Raw genomic sequence first — 17915 nt, 5'->3', positions numbered from 1 at the left:
ACATGTTCACTATAATTGTCAATACCCACATGTTCACTATAATTGTCAATACCCACATGTTCACTATAACTGTCAATACCCACATGTTCACTGTAATACCCAATTGTTCACTGTAACTGTCAATGTTCATTATAACTGTCAATACCCACCTGTTCACTATAACTGTGAATACCCACATGTTCAATATATTTGTAAATACCCACATGTTCACTATAACTGTGAATACCCATTGTTCACTGTAACTGTTAATACTCACATGTTCACTGTAACTGTCAATACCCACATGTTCATTGTAACTGTCAATACCCACATGTTCACCATAACTGTCAATATCCACATGTTCACTACAACTGTCAATACCCACATGTTCAATATATTTGTAAATACCCACATGTTCACTATAACTGTGAATACCCACTTGTTCACTACAACTGAATACCGGGCACTTGTTCACTATAACTGTGAATACCCACTTGTTCACTGTAATACCCACTTGTTCACTGTAACTGTCAGTGTTCATTATAACTGTCAATACCCACTTGTTCATTATAACTGTCAATACCCACTTGTTCATTATAACTGTCAATACCCACTTGTTCATTATAACTGTCAATACCCACTTGTTCACTGTAACTGTCAATACCCACTTGTTCACCGTAACTGTCAATGCCCACTTGTTCACTGTAACTGTCAATGTTCATTATAAGTGTCAATACCCACTTGTTCACTGCAACTGTCAATACCCAGCTGTTCACTATAACTGTCAATATCCACTTGTTCATTATAACTGTCAATACCCACTTGTTCATTATAACTGTCAATACCCACATGTTCACTATAACTGTCAATACCCACTTGTTCACTATATCTGTGAATACCCACATGTTCACTATAACTGTCAATACCCACATGTTCATTATAACTGTCAATACCCACTTGTTCACTGTATCTGTGAATACCCACTTGTTCACTATAACTGTCAATACCTGTCAATACCCACTTGTTCACTGTAACTGTCAATACCCACTTGTTCACCGGAACTGTCAATGTTCATTATAACTGTCAATACCCACTTGTTCACTGTAACTGTCAATACCCACTTGTTCACTGTAACTGTCAATACCCACTTGTTCACTGTAACTGGCAATACCCACATGTTCACTGTAACTGTCAATACCCACATGTTCACTGTAACTGTCAATACCCACTTGTTCACTGTAACTGTCAATACCCACATGTTCACTGTAACTGTCAATACCCACTTGTTCACTGTAGGGCTCACACGACTTCCCTGCTGGAAAGGACGGAAAGCTCTGAGCTGACGTAATTCTGCCCTCCACAAAGTCGGTAAGAATTTTGTAGAATCGCTTCCGTTCCAGGGCACTAGGTGTCCGGAGAAACTCTCTCCAGTTCTCGGGTACTGTAACAGTAACAGCAATAACAACCACAATGTTGACGACAACGATGATGATGATGATGAAAAGAAACGTTTTATTTAACGATACACTCAACATATTTTATTTACGGTTATATGGTGTCAGACATATGGTTAAGGACCACACAGATACTGAGGGAGGAAACCTGCTGTCGCCACTTCATGGGCTACTCTTTTCGATTAGCAGCAAGGGATCTTTTATATGCACCATCCCATAGACAGGATAGCACATACCACAGCCTTTGATGTACCAGTCGTGGTGCACTGGCTGGAATGAGAAATAGCCCAATGGGCCCACTGACTGGGATCGATCCTACACCGACTGAGCATCGAGCGAGACCCTTACCACTGGGCTACATCCCGCCCTGATAATGATGAAAATGATGATGATGATAGGGATTATGATGATAATAATCATGACGATGATGAAAATGATTATGAAGACGATGATGATGATAATTATCACGATGATGATGAAAATGAATGAATGAATGAATGAATGAATGTTTAACGACACCCCAGCACGAAAAATACATCGGCTATTGGGTGTCAAACTATGGTAATGCAAATAAATAAAGTAATGATCAACATCAATATAAAAATTCAAGGTTTAAACAAAAACAGTGTAAAGAACAGTGTAAAAACACAAATATCACAGAATTTTACGGATACTGAATTTTACTCAAAACTTCAATTTTGTGCTGTATTGGCCATTCTCAAAGAAAATGTTACATCCCTGCACCATGGTGAGGTTACAGCATGCGCAGGGGATGATGAAAATGATTACGATAATGATGAGTATAATAATGATGATGACGTTATAATGCTAATCAAGGCTCAGAATTAATAGGTGACAGGCAGTAATTGCCACACAAAAGTTAAAGTTTGTTTTGTATAATGACACCACTAGAGCACACTGATTTATTAATCATTGGGTATTGGATGTCAAACACTTGGTAATTCTGACATAGAGTCACAGACAGGAAACCTGCTACGTTTTTTTCACTAATAGCAAGGGATCTTTTATATCAACCATCCCACAGACAGGATAGCACACACAACGGCCTTTGATATACCAGTCGTGGTGCACTGGCTGGAACGAGAAATAGCCCAATGGGTCCACTAATGGGGATCGATCCTAGAACGATAGTGCATCAGCAAGTGCTTTACCACTGGGCTATACAATAGTTTGTTTTGCTTAACAACACCACTAGAACACACTGATTTATTAATCATCGGCAATTTGATGTCAAACATATGGTCATTTTGACACAGTCATAGAGAGGAAATCCTCTACATTTTCCCAGTAGTAGCAAAGGATCTATTATACACACCATCCCAGACAGGATAGCACATACCACAGTCTTTGGTATACCAGTCGTGATGAACTGGCTGGAACGAGAAAGAGCTCAATGGGCCCACTGACGGGGATCGATCCTAGACCGACCATGCATAAGGGGTGCACTTTACCACCGGGCTACATCCCGGTACCACTGGACTATAAATGTACGTCCCAGATAATCAACATCAGTCAAAAGCAGCTTTTAGGATAGGATAGGAACTCTTTTTACGTGCCCATATCCACAAAGGTTCAGGCACGCCCACCTCGGATCTGGCCTCTGACTTCGCCAGTGACCAACTCCCGGGCGGGAAAAAAGCAGCTTTTGCTTTCCATCTTATCTTGGACAGTATTTAAAATATTTAGAGAATTATTGATTTTTAAAAGGTTCCGATAATATAAATCTTTTATTTCTATCCACATGTGTTTCACGTCTTACAAATTGTCACAAAAGTTACACCACATGCAGTGCTGATTCTGAGACTCGTATCTAGAACTGTCAGGGCTTCTAGATTATGGTAGCCCCACTCCCATGGCTAGTGATATTCAATGTTGGGCTAGTAAATAACTACCATTGCCATGCCTGATGGCTAGTGAAAAAAAGTTGTCAAATACTGCATTTAAATAAATCTATTTTGTAAATATGAATATCCTTCCCCAACCACTCCTAGTGGTTTTAAGTTCTATATACCTCTTTAGGCGACATATCTAATTATTACTATTAATAAAATTGTAGAGCTAGTGATCTTTTAATCATCGTTAGTAAATGTGTAAAATCACCGATCCCATGGCTAGTGGATTTTACAAAAATTCTAGAAGCCCTGGAACTGCTTCACTCAATTTCTAGCATTTGATTCCATCTTAAAATTTGACAGGCAAAGATTACTTCCCACACTACAAAATTGATTTCGACCCTTGATGGTGATGATGATGATAATAATGATGATGATTACGATGCTGATGATTATGATAATGATGATTATGATGATGATGATAATGATGATGATTATGATGATGATGATGATAATGATGATGTCTATACAATGATGTTTTGTTGAAGTGGTCAATGAAAATCAGTAATATGAAGTTTAACAAAACTGCCCTAGCCAATCAAAACAGTGTTTACTATACAGTGTGGAGACCAGCCAATCACAGGATATTATTTTGGAAGCTATACCTACAAGTAGTACAACTCACCTGTACCAGCAACCTATACGTACATTTTGTAGCTCCTGACTTTATCTTTCAATCGACCGTTCAAAAAGGCGCCAAATTTCCTTCATTCAAAACGCGCACCCATTCTCTTTGGCTAAATTCCGACCGCTCCTTCCAGATTCAAAAACCCATAGCACCCATACACCCACCCCACCTGCTGGTGGTCCTTCCTTCCACCACCCCCACCTTTCCTGTCCTGGACGGAGGATCCGGCCAAGGCTGGCACCTGTGCCCAGGACAGGCTTGCGCTACAATAGCTTGCTCTGAATGTACATGTTAAACCCTCTGACCTGTACCAGCTTTAGTGGTGTAGTGGTTAAGCCATCAGCCTTAAGACTGGTTGGTACTGGGTTCGCATCCTGGTACTGGCTCCCACCCAGAGCGAGTTTAATGACTCAATGAATAGGTGTAAGGCACTACACCAACTTCTCTCTCACTAACAAATTAACCATGAACCCACTGACCTGAACAGATAGCCCAGATAGCTACGGTGAGTGGCCAGGACAGCATACTTGGACCTTACTTGGATATCAGTGTTCGAGATTAATGGTATCCCGATATCCTGGGATACCAGAATTTAATTTTGGATACCAGACTTGAAGAATCCAGTATCCCACCGGGATACCATATAATACTAAATTCTCAGGTGGGATACCAGATTTTGAAATGTTAGTATCCAACTGGGATACTGCCCAAAACTTTTAATCTCGAACATTGGATAGATGCACAAAAATAAGTATAAATGACATGAATCTCACCTGTCACTGCAACCAGTGGGATGGTTCCTTCTTCAGTAGGCTGGACAAATTGAAAACAAAACACAGGGCTATATTTAATCAACAGGAAACGGGAATTTAATAACAAAACAAACACAGACAGACACACAGACACAAACACACAGACACAGACATAGACACACACACACACACACAGACGCAGACACACACACACAGACACAGATAGACACACACATACAGACACACACACACACACACAAACAGACAGACACACACACAGATACAGACAGACACACATACAGACACACACACAAACACTCATACATAGACACACATACACACAGTCAGTCACACATAAACAAATCAACACAACCATAAAAAAAAACCTATTCTAAGCTATAGTCCATTTGACGTAGTAGAGAACTGATGAATTGGCATGTAACTATATACCAAATAATGCTAAAACTCTTATAAAATATATTAAATTTTAAACCCACACCAACAGTTATAACAATATTTTTTTCCCAAACAAATTCCATTTAAATGTAACTTTCTTAATAAATTGCCATCAAAATGTAGTCTCAATGCATCAGACATGCTACATGTATGTGAAAGAGATTGAAGGGTTCAATATAGAACTATCAACAATGATATCATATCTACATACAGAACTATCACCACCGGCATTATTTCCCTTTATAAAATTATCAATATTGATTTCTTTTCCCTATATAACTAACAACACTGACATAATTTTCCCTATATAGAACTATCAACACCGACATCATTTCTACATACAGAACCATCAACATTGGCATTATTTCCCTTATAAAATTATCAATATTGATTTCATTTCCCTATATAGAACTAATAACAGTAACATAATTTCCCCTATATAGAACTATCAACACCGACATCATTTCCCTATATATATAGAACTATCCATACTGACACCAGTTCCCTATATATAGAACTATCAACACTGACATCATTTTTCTCTACATGGAACTATCAACACTGACATCATTTTCCCTATATAGAACTATCAATACCGACATCATTTTCCCTATATAGAACTATCAACACTGACATCATTTTCCCTATATAGAACTATCAATACTGACATCATTTTCCCTATATAGAACTATCAACACTGACATCATTTTCTTCTATATAGAACTATCAACACTGACATCATTTCCCTATATATAGAACTATCAACACTGACACCAGTTCCCTATATATAGAACTATCAACACTGACATCATTTCCCTATATATAGAACTATCAACACTGACATCATTTTCCTCTATATAGAACTATCAACACTGACATCATTTTTCTCTACATGGAACTATCAACACTGACATCATTTTCCCTATATAGAACTATCAATACCGACATCATTTTCCCTATATAGAACTATCAACACTGACATCATTTTCCCTATATAGAACTATCAATACTGACATCATTTTCCCTATATAGAACTATCAACACTGACATCATTTTCTTCTATATAGAACTATCAACACTGACATCATTTCCCTATATATAGAACTATCAACACTGACACCAGTTCCCTATATATAGAACTATCAACACTGACATCATTTCCCTATATATAGAACTATCAACACTGACATCATTTTCCTCTATATAGAACTATCAACACTGACACAAGTTCCCTATATATAGAACTATCAACACTGACATCATTTTCCCTATATAGAACTATCAACAATGAAATCATTTCCCTATATACAAATATCAACACTGACATCATTTCCCTACATATAGAACTATCAACACTGATACCAGTTCCCTATACATAAAACTATCAACGCTGACACCAGTTCCCTATATAGAACTATCAAGACTGACATAATTTTCCCTATATAGAGCTATTAATACCAACATTATTTCCCTACATAGAACTATCAAGACTGACATCATTTCTCTATGTATAAAACTATCAAGACTGACATCATTTTCCTATATACAGAACTATCAAGACTGACATCATTTCCCTATATATAGAACTATCAACACTGACATCATTTTCCTATACAGATCTATCAACACTGACATCATTTCCCTCTATAGATCTGTATCAAACATGGTTAATACTTACCGTATTCCACAGCTGCGACGACTCTAAATTGTCCGCCAGCTGTTCGGCGAGATTTTCCACAGACGCCGTTGTACATCCCGCCACAATGTCTGCTGACACGATACCCAACAGACCGGCGGCCAGATCCATGATGGCGGTCGGCGGCACACCTTCTGCTAGCTGCTTCTCCAGCCGGTGCGCTATTTCGGCCGCCGAACTCGATGACAGGCCACTGCGGTTGAGTCTGCCCAGCCGCGCGGCAAGGTCAGCTGCCATTCTGCCTGCGTCATACTGGTTCTCGCCGACTGCCGATGTCATGCGGGTGCCGATGTCCTCCTCATTTCCCTACATGTAGAACTATCAACACTAATATCATTTTCCCTATCTAACTATCAACACTGACATCATTTCCCTATATATAGAACTATCAACACTGACATCATTTCCCTATATATATATAGAACTATAAACACGGACATCATTTCCCTACATATATAATTATCAACACTGACATAATTTTCCTACATAGAACTATTAACACTGACACCAGTTTCCCATATATAGAACTATCAACACTGACACCAGTTCCCTATATATATAGAACTATCAATACTGGCAATGTTTCCCAATACAGAACTATCAACACTGACATCATTTCTCTACGTATAGAACTTTATCACCCACCTGGTGAACGTATAGCGGTGTCGTACAAATACGGTACGCACCACGAGGGTCGTACCGGATGTACGTCTTTTCATTGGCTGGACAGTAAGTCTACCGGGACTTTTTTTTTCATTCATGAAAAATTACGTTGTCAACATTCCACAACTTTTACTATACATTTCATTCATTTTTTTCTGTAATAAAAATATATATGTATATATGTAAAACTGGGATGACCAGACAGGTAGCGAACTGGTTTGGGGACGAAATATGGATTTTTAAAAAACCCGGAAGTAGCACAAACTATTTTGTTAAGCGGCAACCTTTGGGACATACCGTAGTGCACAGTCTTGTGATATCATTCCGCCACAGTGTAAAATGTTTACATATTCAAAATGCAGGAATTTCTATTTTTTATGACAAATATTCAATTGTTTGAAGGTAGGTAATAAATAAAATACCACACTCGTTTTCGCTAGACATCATTTTTACGAAACTTGTGAACTTCCCATGGTATCTGACCTCACTTTCGTTTGGTCAGATACCTTGGGAAGTTCACTTGTTTCGTAAAAATTATATCTAGCGAAAACTCGTATAGTATTCTATATATATCAAACACGGTTAATAATACTTACCGTATTCCACAGCTGCGATGACTCTAAATTGCCCACCAGCTGTTCGGCGAGATTCTTCACGGACTTGGTCGTACATCCTGCCACAATGTCTGCTGACACGATACCCAACAGACCGGCGGCCAGATCCATGATGGCGGTGGGCGGCACACCTTCTGCTAGCTGCTTCTCCAGCCGGTGCGCCATTTCGGCCGCCGAACTTGACGACAGGTTGCTGCGGTTGATTCTGCCCAGCCGTGCGGCGAGGTTAGCCGCCGCTCTGCCTGTGTCAACCGCCGAGGTGTCGATTGCCGACGGGTCACGAGTGTTGATGTCCTCAAAGCTGATGTTAAATGCCGGTGTGACACGTGCACTGATGTTGACTGCAGATGTCATGCGGGTGCCATTGTCTTCTGAGCTGATGTCAACGGGCGATGTGACGCGTGCACCGATGTCGACTGCTGATGTCATGTGGATGCCAATGTCCTTTGAGCTGGTGGCAACTGCCGAGGTGTCCCGTGCGCCGATGTCTTGCGAATCGATGTCGATGGGCATTCGTACACTGCTGTCGCTGTCAGCCATGTCTGTCTTAGAGTAGACCATGCTACTGCTACCCAGAGTGGTGCGAGATGCTTCACCCTGGATCAATGGAGGATTATATGGATGGGTGAATGAATCGATGGATGGATGGATGGGTGAACGAATGGGTGAATTGATGGATGGATGGATGGGTGAATTGATGGATGGATGAATGAATGGATGGATGAAAGAATGATTCACTGAATGAACTACATGCCACTGGATGAATTAACGCAGACTTGTGACAAGATGGTTAGATGGATAGATGGCTGAATGGATGGATGGATGGATGGATAGATGAAAGAATGATTCACTGAATTAACTACATGCCATTAGATGAATTTACACAGACTTGTGATAAGATGGATGGATGGATGGATGGATGAATAGATGGATGGATGGGTGAATGGATGGGTGAATGGACGGATGGGTGGAGGGATGGATGAACAGACATATGGGTAGATAGATGGATGGGTGGATGGGGAGATAGACATATAGATGAATGGGTGGATGGGGAGATAGATGGATAGATGAATGGGTGGATGGGGAGATAGATCAATAGATGAATGGGTGGATGGGGAGATAGATGGATAGATGGATGGGTGGATGGGTGGATTGATAGATGAATGGGTGGATGAAAGAATGGATGCTTAGATGGATGGAATGACAGTTAGATGGATGGATGGGTGGATGAATGGGTGAATGAATGGATGGATGAATAGATGTATGGCTGGAAGGGGGTAAATTGATGGAAGGACAGATAGATGAATGAATAGATGTACAATGAATGAATGAATGAACTTTAAAAGGGTTTTGTAAGCACTACATGTAAGTGCCAGCCTGGTCATAAATGGTCTAATAACTAGTCTAACAGAAGTAAAGGCAATGCCAACTTTAACACCGCTATATTTAAACAATACCATTTCTGTCCTCGAGACATTGCTATATTTGTTCAGTTTTGCAGTGGACAGTCCCTCAGACTCTATAAAACAAAAACTACACAAAATTAAAGGTCTGACCTGTCAAAATTACTTATTAAATTTCGCTAAGAAATGTAAGCATTATTATCTACATGTGTCTTCAACTGAATACACATAAACATTTTTACAAATAAATAATTTAATTTACTAATGGAAAAAACCCACATTATTTTAATTAGAATTTTTTTTTTTTAATTACAAAATTTAATAATTTCATTTAGTAATTTTTTTTAATTTTTACTGGAAAATCTTGAGTGGACGTCTGATAGAACTAGGAAAGTTGAACATTACGCCACATTGATTTAGAGCACACTAATTTACTATTGGATTTCAAACATTTGGTAATTATGACATATAGTCTCAGAGAAGAACCATTAAATGTTTCCATTAGACAAGAAGCACATACTATGGCTTTTGATATACCAGTTATGAGCAGTGGTGGGGCCAGAAAACTGGCATCAGTGGCACAGTGGTTAAGCCATTGGACTATACAGGCTGGTAGGTACAGGGTTCGCAGCCCAGTACCGGCTCCAACCCAGAGCAAGTTCTCAAGGGCTCAATGGTTAAGTGTAAGGCCACAACACCCTCTTCTCTCTCACTAACCACTAACCAACTAACAACTAACCCACTGTCCTGCACAGACAAGCCAGATAGCTGAGGTGTGTGCCCAGGACAGCGTGTTGAACCTTAATTGGATATAAAGTTTGTTTTATTTAACGACGCCACTAGAGCACATTAATTTTTTTTATCTTATCATTGACTATTGAATGTCAAACATATGGTCATTCTGACAGGTTTTTTTAGAGGAAACCCGCTGTCACCACATAGGCTACTCTTTTATGACAGGCAGCAAAGGATCTTTTATTTGTGCTTCCCGCAGGCAGGATAGCACAAACCATGGCCTTTATTGAACCAGTTATGGATCACTGGTCGGTGCAAGTGGTTTACACCTACCCACTGAGCCTTGCAGAGCACTCACTCAGGGTTTGGAGTCAGTATTTGGATAAAAAATCCCATGCCTCGACTGGGATCCGAACCCAGTACCTACCAGCCTGTAGACCTATGGCCTAACCACAACGCCACCGAGGCCAGTTTAATTGGATATAAGCACGGAAATAAGTTGAAATGAAATGGGACAGAAAAACATCCCTAATCGGAGCTAGAGAACGGGTCCACCCAGGGGGTTTAATCCCATTACCCAAAGCACCTCAGGCGAGCTTGTTACCGACCCCATTGCAAATTCCAGATGCAGAGAAATGCATGGACAGATGTAGGGAAATAAACTACAATGAGATGAAATATTAATTTTTATTATCCACATATAGTTCAAGATATTCAGGGAAATATTACCAGTATGACCCACGTGTGTCTTAATGATTTCACATGCACAACGAATGATGTAATTTTGTGAAGTGATGTCATAACTTAATGTGGCTCCCACAGTGTAACCACTTATCAAAATGACATCATCTCGGAAAATTATGTCGTTTCTGTTTAGTTACGTTTGAAAAGTTCTGACATGGCCCTATATATAGCTTGTTATTCACGAGAATAATATTTTGGATAATGTGGATAATAAAGAAATGATTACACTTGCGTGTGACTTGTACTGATTTGACCAAACCTGGGTCAGGATTCATGTATTACAAGAATCCTGACACTCATTTCATAAAATCAGTACAACAAACAAGCTCGTATAATAATCTCTATTTATCCTATAGATTACCAATAATATCCATCACATAAACCCATATGATATTTTGTCGTATTAACCCTGTATCCATGACATAGACCCATTTGATATTTTGACGTATTAACCCTGTATCCATGACATAAACCCATTTGATATTTTGACGTATTAACCCTGTATCCATGACATAGACCCATTTGATATTTTGACATATTAACCCTGTATCCATCACATAAACCCATATGATATTTTGACGTATTAACCCTGTATCCATCACATAAACCCATTTGATATTTTGATGTATTAACCCTGTATCCATGACATAAACCCATTTGATATTTTGACATATTAACCCTGTATCCATGACATAGACCCATTTGATATTTTGATGTATTAACCATGTATCCATGACATACACCCATTTGATATTTTGACGTATTAACCCTGTATCCATGACATAGACCCATTTGATATTTTGACGTATTAACCCTGTATCCATGACATAGACACATTTGATATTTTGATGTATTAACCCTGTATCCATGACATAGACCCATTTGATATTTTGATGTATTAACCCTGTATCCATGACATAGACCCATTTGATATTTTGACGTATTAACCCTGTATCCATGACATAAACCCATTTGATATTTTGACATATTAACCCTGTATCCATGACATAGACCCATTTGATATTTTCACGTATTAACCCTGTATCCATGACATAAACCCATTTGATATTTTGACGTATTAACCCTGTATCCATGACATAAACCCATTTGATATTTTGAGGTATTAACCCTGTATCCATCACATAAACCCATTTGATATTTTGACGTATTAACCCTGTATCCATGACATACACCCATTTAATATTTTGATGTATTAACCCTGTATCCACGACATAGACCCATTTGATATTTTCACATATTAACCCTGTATCCATCACATAAACCCATATGATATTTTGATGTATTAACCCTGTATCCATGACATAAACCCATTTGATATTTTGACATATTAACCCTGTATCCATCACATAAACCCATATGATATTTTGATGTATTAACCCTGTATCCATGACATAAACCCATTTGATATTTTCACATATTAACCCTGTATCCATGACATAGACCCATTTGATATTTTGATGTATTAACCCTGTATCCATGACATAGACCCATTTGATATTTTGATGTATTAACCCTGTATCCATGACATAGACCCATTTGATATTTTCACATATTAACCCTGTATCCATGACATAGACCCATTTGATATTTTGACGTATTAACCCTGTATCCATGACATAAACTCATTTGATATTTTGACGTATTAACCCTGTATCCATGACATAGACCTATTTGATATTTTCACGTATTAACCCTGTATCCATGACATAAACCCATTTGATATTTTGACGTATTAACCCTGTATCCATGACATAAACCCATTTGATATTTTGACGTATTAACCCTGTATCCATGACATAAACCCATTTGATATTTTGACGTATTAACCCTGTATCCATGACATAAACCCATTTGATATTTTGACGTATTAACCCTGTATCCATGACATACACCCATTTGATATTTTGATGTATTAACCCTGTATCCATGACATAGACCCATTTGATATTTTGACGTATTAACTCTGTATCCATGACATAAACCCATTTGATATTTTCACATATTAACCCTGTATCCATGACATAGACCCATTTGATATTTTGATGTATTAACCCTGTATCCATGACATACACCCATATGATATTTTCACATATTAACCCTGTATCCATGACATAAACCCATTTGATATTTTGACATATTAACCCTGTATCCATGACATAAACCCATATCATATTTTGACGTATTAACCCTGTATCCATGACATAGACCCATTTGATATTTTGATGTATTAACCCTGTATCCATGACATAGACCCATTTGATATTTTGACGTATTAACCCTGTATCCATGACATAAACCCATTTGATATTTTGACGTATTAACCCTGTATCCATGACATAGATCTATTTGATATTTTGTCGTATTAACCCTGTATCTATGACATAAACCCATTTGATATTTTGACGTATTAACCCTGTATCCATGACATAGATCTATTTGATATTTTGATGTATTAACCCTGTATCCATGACATAAACCCATTTGATATTTTGACGTATTAACCCTGTATCCATGACATAGACCCATTTGATATTTTCACATATTAACCCTGTATCCATGACATAGATCTATTTGATATTTTGACGTATTAACCCTGTATCATTGACATAAACCCATTTGATATTTTCACATATTAACCCTGTATCCATGACATAGACCCATTTGATATTTTGATGTATTAACCCTGTATCCATGACATAAACCCATTTGATATTTTGACGTATTAACCCTGTATCCATGACATACACCCATATGATATTTTGACGTATTAACCCTGTATCCATGACATAGACCCATTTGATATTTTGACGTATTAACCCTGTATCCATGACATAAACCCATTTGATATTTTGACGTATTAACCCTGTATCCATGACATAGACCCATTTGATATTTTGATGTATTAACCCTGTATCCATGACATAGACCCATTTGATATTTTGACGTATTAACCCTGTATCCATGACATAGACCCATTTGATATTTTCACATATTAACCCTGTATCCATGACATAGATCTATTTGATATTTTCACATATTAACCCTGTATCCATGACATAGATGTATTTGATATTTTGATGTATTAACCCTGTATCATTGACATAAACCCATTTGATATTTTCACATATTAACCCTGTATCCATGACATAGACCCATTTGATATTTTGACGTATTAACCCTGTATCCATGACATACACCCATATGATATTTTGACGTATTAACCCTGTATCCATGACATAGACCCATTTGATATTTTGACGTATTAACCCTGTATCCATGACATAAACCCATTTGATATTTTGACTTATTAACCCTGTATCCATCACATAAACCCATTTGATATTTTGAGGTATTAACCCTGTATCCATGACATAAACCCATTTGATATTTTGAGGTATTAACCCTGTATCCATGACATAGACCCATTTGATATTTTGATGTATTAACCCTGTATCCATGACATAAACCCATTTGATATTTTGACGTATTAACCCTGTATCCATGACATAGATCTATTTGATATTTTGTCGTATTAACCCTGTATCCATGACATAAACCCATTTGATATTTTGACGTATTAACCCTGTATCCATGACATAGATCTATTTGATATTTTGATGTATTAACCCTGTATCCATGACATAACCCATTTGATATTTTGACATATTAACCCTGTATCCATGACATAGACCCATTTGATATTTTCACATATTAACCCTGTATCCATGACATAGATCTATTTGATATTTTGACGTATTAACCCTGTATCATTGACATAAACCCATTTGATATTTTCACATATTAACCCTGTATCCATGACATAGACCCATTTGATATTTTGATGTGTTAACCCTGTATCCATGACATAAACCCATTTGATATTTTGACGTATTAACCCTGTATCCACGACATAAACCCATTTGATATTTTGAGGTATTAACCCTGTATCCATGACATACACCCATATGATATTTTGACGTATTAACCCTGTATCCATGACATAGACCCATTTGATATTTTGACGTATTAACCCTGTATCCATGACATAAACCCATTTGATATTTTGACGTATTAACCCTGTATCCATGACATAAACCCATTTGATATTTTGAGGTATTAACCCTGTATCCATGACATACACCCATATGATATTTTGACGTATTAACCCTGTATCCATGACATAGACCCATTTGATATTTTGACGTATTAACCCTGTATCCATGACATAGACCCATTTGATATTTTCACATATTAACCCTGTATCCATGACATAGATCTATTTGATATTTTCACGTATTAACCCTGTATCCATGACATAGATCTATTTGATATTTTGACGTATTAACCCTGTATCCATGACATAAACCCATTTGATATTTTGACTTATTAACCCTGTATCCATGACATAAACCCATTTGATATTTTGAGGTATTAACCCTGTATCCATGACATAAACCCATTTGATATTTTGAGGTATTAACCCTGTATCCATGACATAGACCCATTTGATATTTTGATGTATTAACCCTGTATCCATGACATAAACCCATTTGATATTTTGACGTATTAACCCTGTATCCATGACATAGATCTATTTGATATTTTGTCGTATTAACCCTGTATCCATGACATAAACCCATTTGATATTTTGACGTATTAACCCTGTATCCATGACATAGATCTATTTGATATTTTGATGTATTAACCCTGTATCCATGACATAAACCCATTTGATATTTTGACATATTAACCCTGTATCCATGACATAGACCCATTTGATATTTTCACATATTAACCCTGTATCCATGACATAGATCTATTTGATATTTTGACGTATTAACCCTGTATCATTGACATAAACCCATTTGATATTTTCACATATTAACCCTGTATCCATGACATAGACCCATTTGATATTTTGATGTGTTAACCCTGTATCCATGACATAAACCCATTTGATATTTTGACGTATTAACCCTGTATCCACGACATAAACCCATTTGATATTTTGAGGTATTAACCCTGTATCCATGACATACACCCATTTGATATTTTGACGTATTAACCCTGTATCCATGACATAGACCCATTTGATATTTTGACGTATTAACCCTGTATCCATGACATAAACCCATTTGATATTTTGAGGTATTAACCCTGTATCCATGACATAAACCCATTTGATATTTTGAGGTATTAACCCTGTATCCATGACATACACCCATATGATATTTTGACGTATTAACCCTGTATCCATGACATAGACCCATTTGATATTTTGACGTATTAACCCTGTATCCATGACATAGACCCATTTGATATTTTCACATATTAACCCTGTATCCATGACATAGATCTATTTGATATTTTCACGTATTAACCCTGTATCCATGACATAGATCTATTTGATATTTTGACGTATTAACCCTGTATCCATGACATAGACCCATTTGATATTTTGATGTATTAACCCTGTATCCATGACATAAACCCATTTGATATTTTGATGTATTAACCCTGTATCCATGACATAAACCCATTTGATATTTTGATGTATTAACCCTGTATCCATGACATAAACCCATTTGATATTTTGACTTATTAACCCTGTATCCATGACATAAACCCATTTGATATTTTCACATATTAACCCTGTATCCATGACATAGACCCATTTGATATTTTGATGTATTAACCCTGTATCCATGACATAAACCCATTTGATATTTTCACATATTAACCCTGTATCCATGACATAAACCCATTTGATATTTTGACATATTAACCCTGTATCCATGACAAACCCATTTGATATTTTGAGGTGTATCCATGACATAAACCCATTTGATATTTTGATGTATTAACCCTGTATCCATGACACAGACCTATTTGATATTTTGACGTATTAACCCTGTATCCATGACATACACCCATTTGATATTTTGACATATTAACCCTGTATCCATTACATAAACCCATTTGATATTTTGACATATTAACTCTGTATCCATGACATACACCCATTTGATATTTTGATGTATTAACTCTGTATCCATGACATAAACCCATTTGATATTTTGACGTATTAACCCTGTATCCATGACATAAACCCATTTGATATTTTCACATATTAACCATGTATCCATGGCATAAACCCATTTGATATTTTGGTGAATTAACCCAATTAATATATTCATTGCTGACAATTAATGGGTCATTGTTTACAATCCAACAAGATCTGGCTGTATACCTGGACACAACGTTTTTTGATAAAATTTATTTAAAAGTGCATTATGTCAAACTACATTTCTGCCAATTGTGATGACGTCAGTTGTAATAATATCAATGAAGGCTATTTCAATATTATTTCAGAATTGTTACAGAATATATAGTCTTTGCTACTCTTGGTTTATTAACCTTCTCAAAAAAAGAAAGAAATGCTTTATTTAACGATGCACTCAACACATTTTATTTACGGTTATATGCTGTCCGACATAATATTATGGTTAAGGACCACACAGATTTTGAGAGGAAATCCGCTGTCACCACTTCATGGGCTACTCTTTCCGATTAGCAGCAAGGGATCTTTTATTTGCACTTCCCACAAGCAGGATAGCACAGACCATGGCCTTTGTTGAACCAGTTATGGATCACTGGTCGGTGCAAGTGGTTTACACTTACCCATTGAGCCTTGCGGAGCACTCACTCAGGGTTTGGAGTCGGTATCTGGATTAAAAATCCCATGCCTCGACTGGGATCCGAATCCAGTACCTACCAGCCTGTAGACCGATGGCCTAACCACAACGCCACCGAGGCCGGTATTAACCTTCTCACTACTACAGGCAAGATATCTCGCC

At 37.4% G+C, this 17915-nt stretch overlaps 1 protein-coding gene across 11 annotated transcripts in view; it reads right to left on the bottom strand.

Annotated features, from left to right (window-relative positions):
- Positions 1-17915, bottom strand: part of LOC121387649 (titin homolog) — an 83553-nt gene that overhangs the window by 35179 nt on the left and 30459 nt on the right. For 10 of the 11 annotated variants that reach the window (XM_041518826.1, XM_041518828.1, XM_041518832.1 and 7 more), the window contains exons 16-20: positions 9613-9674; positions 8138-8752; positions 6861-7184; positions 4748-4787; positions 1263-1420 (exon numbers count right to left, since the gene is read on the bottom strand). In XM_041518826.1, the coding sequence (XP_041374760.1) occupies positions 1263-1420; positions 4748-4787; positions 6861-7184; positions 8138-8752; positions 9613-9674 (1199 nt within the window). The remainder of the gene's footprint in view (positions 1-1262; positions 1421-4747; positions 4788-6860; positions 7185-8137; positions 8753-9612; positions 9675-17915) is intronic. The other variant, XM_041518835.1, reaches the window with a different exon arrangement.

This window comes from Gigantopelta aegis, chromosome 13 (genome assembly GCF_016097555.1).
Source record: "Gigantopelta aegis isolate Gae_Host chromosome 13, Gae_host_genome, whole genome shotgun sequence".
In the NCBI taxonomy this organism is placed as follows: Eukaryota; Metazoa; Mollusca; class Gastropoda; order Neomphalida; family Peltospiridae; genus Gigantopelta; species Gigantopelta aegis.
The sequence above is the reverse complement of the archived record's forward strand: the minus strand, read 5'-3'. Positions and strand labels throughout refer to the sequence as shown.